We start from the raw sequence: 832 nt of genomic DNA on the forward strand, positions 1-832 counted from the left end.
TTTTTTTTTTTTTTTTAAAAAGAATTTAATTACATGGTGTAAAAGCCAAGAATTATGAGGATTTCAAAAAAGCAGCTTTGCTTATTAAAAATAAATAACACTTAACCCGAGAGGGACTAGATCAAATGAATAAAATAAAAGGAAGTATGAATAAAAATTGAGAATATTAACATAGTTGTGCATAAGATTAAAAATTAAAAACTTATCAGGTTTTCTATAAAAAGCAACAAATAGGTTTTTAAACGAGTGCTCTTTCTCCTACCGTAGAATTAGGGGCTATGTGACCTCCTATGGGAATAGAATCTATAGATCCTTTTGAATTACCATTAATTAATACAGTTCTTTTACTTGCTTCAGGATTTACTGTTACATATGCACACCATTTTTTAATTAACGGGAAAAGAGGTAAAGCTTTATACGGTTTATTATATACTATTATATTAGCAACTATCTTTACAGCATTACAAGGTGTAGAATATGCAGTATCATCATTCACTATCTCAGATGGAGCTTTTGGGTCATGTTTTTACTTTGGAACAGGGTTAATCTAAGCCCCTATTAATGTCATTAAATTAAAAAAAAGTAATAAAATGCTTATATAGTCATCTTACTATATAAAAAGATAAACAGATGGTTATATATTCACTTTATAAAATGTTAGTAGCTAGAGCGATTTATTAATAGCTAAATAGAATGGTTAATAGTTTGATTAAATCTTATTAATTAGCTAGAATGTTAATAGAAAACAGGGTAAATTGCATAGAACTCCTATTTCAATAAAGGACAATATGCAGCCAACGATAAAACAATAGAACTATTACAATACTATTAT

The 832-nt window shown here is 27.3% G+C and overlaps 1 protein-coding gene across 1 annotated transcript; it reads left to right on the top strand.

Moving 5' to 3' along the window:
* Nucleotides 1-290: 290 nt before the first annotated feature.
* M421DRAFT_105127 (cytochrome c oxidase, subunit III) lies at nt 291-551 on the top strand (the record flags this gene model as incomplete). The annotated part of the gene is made up of 1 exon (XM_033587098.1): nt 291-551. The coding sequence occupies one exon, from the start codon at nt 291-293 to the stop codon at nt 549-551; it is 261 nt and encodes an 86-aa protein (XP_033442366.1).
* Between the last annotated feature and the right edge of the window lie 281 nt (nt 552-832).

Source organism: Didymella exigua (assembly GCF_010094145.1).
Source record: "Didymella exigua CBS 183.55 unplaced genomic scaffold M421scaffold_168, whole genome shotgun sequence".
In the NCBI taxonomy this organism is placed as follows: domain Eukaryota; kingdom Fungi; phylum Ascomycota; class Dothideomycetes; order Pleosporales; family Didymellaceae; genus Didymella; species Didymella exigua.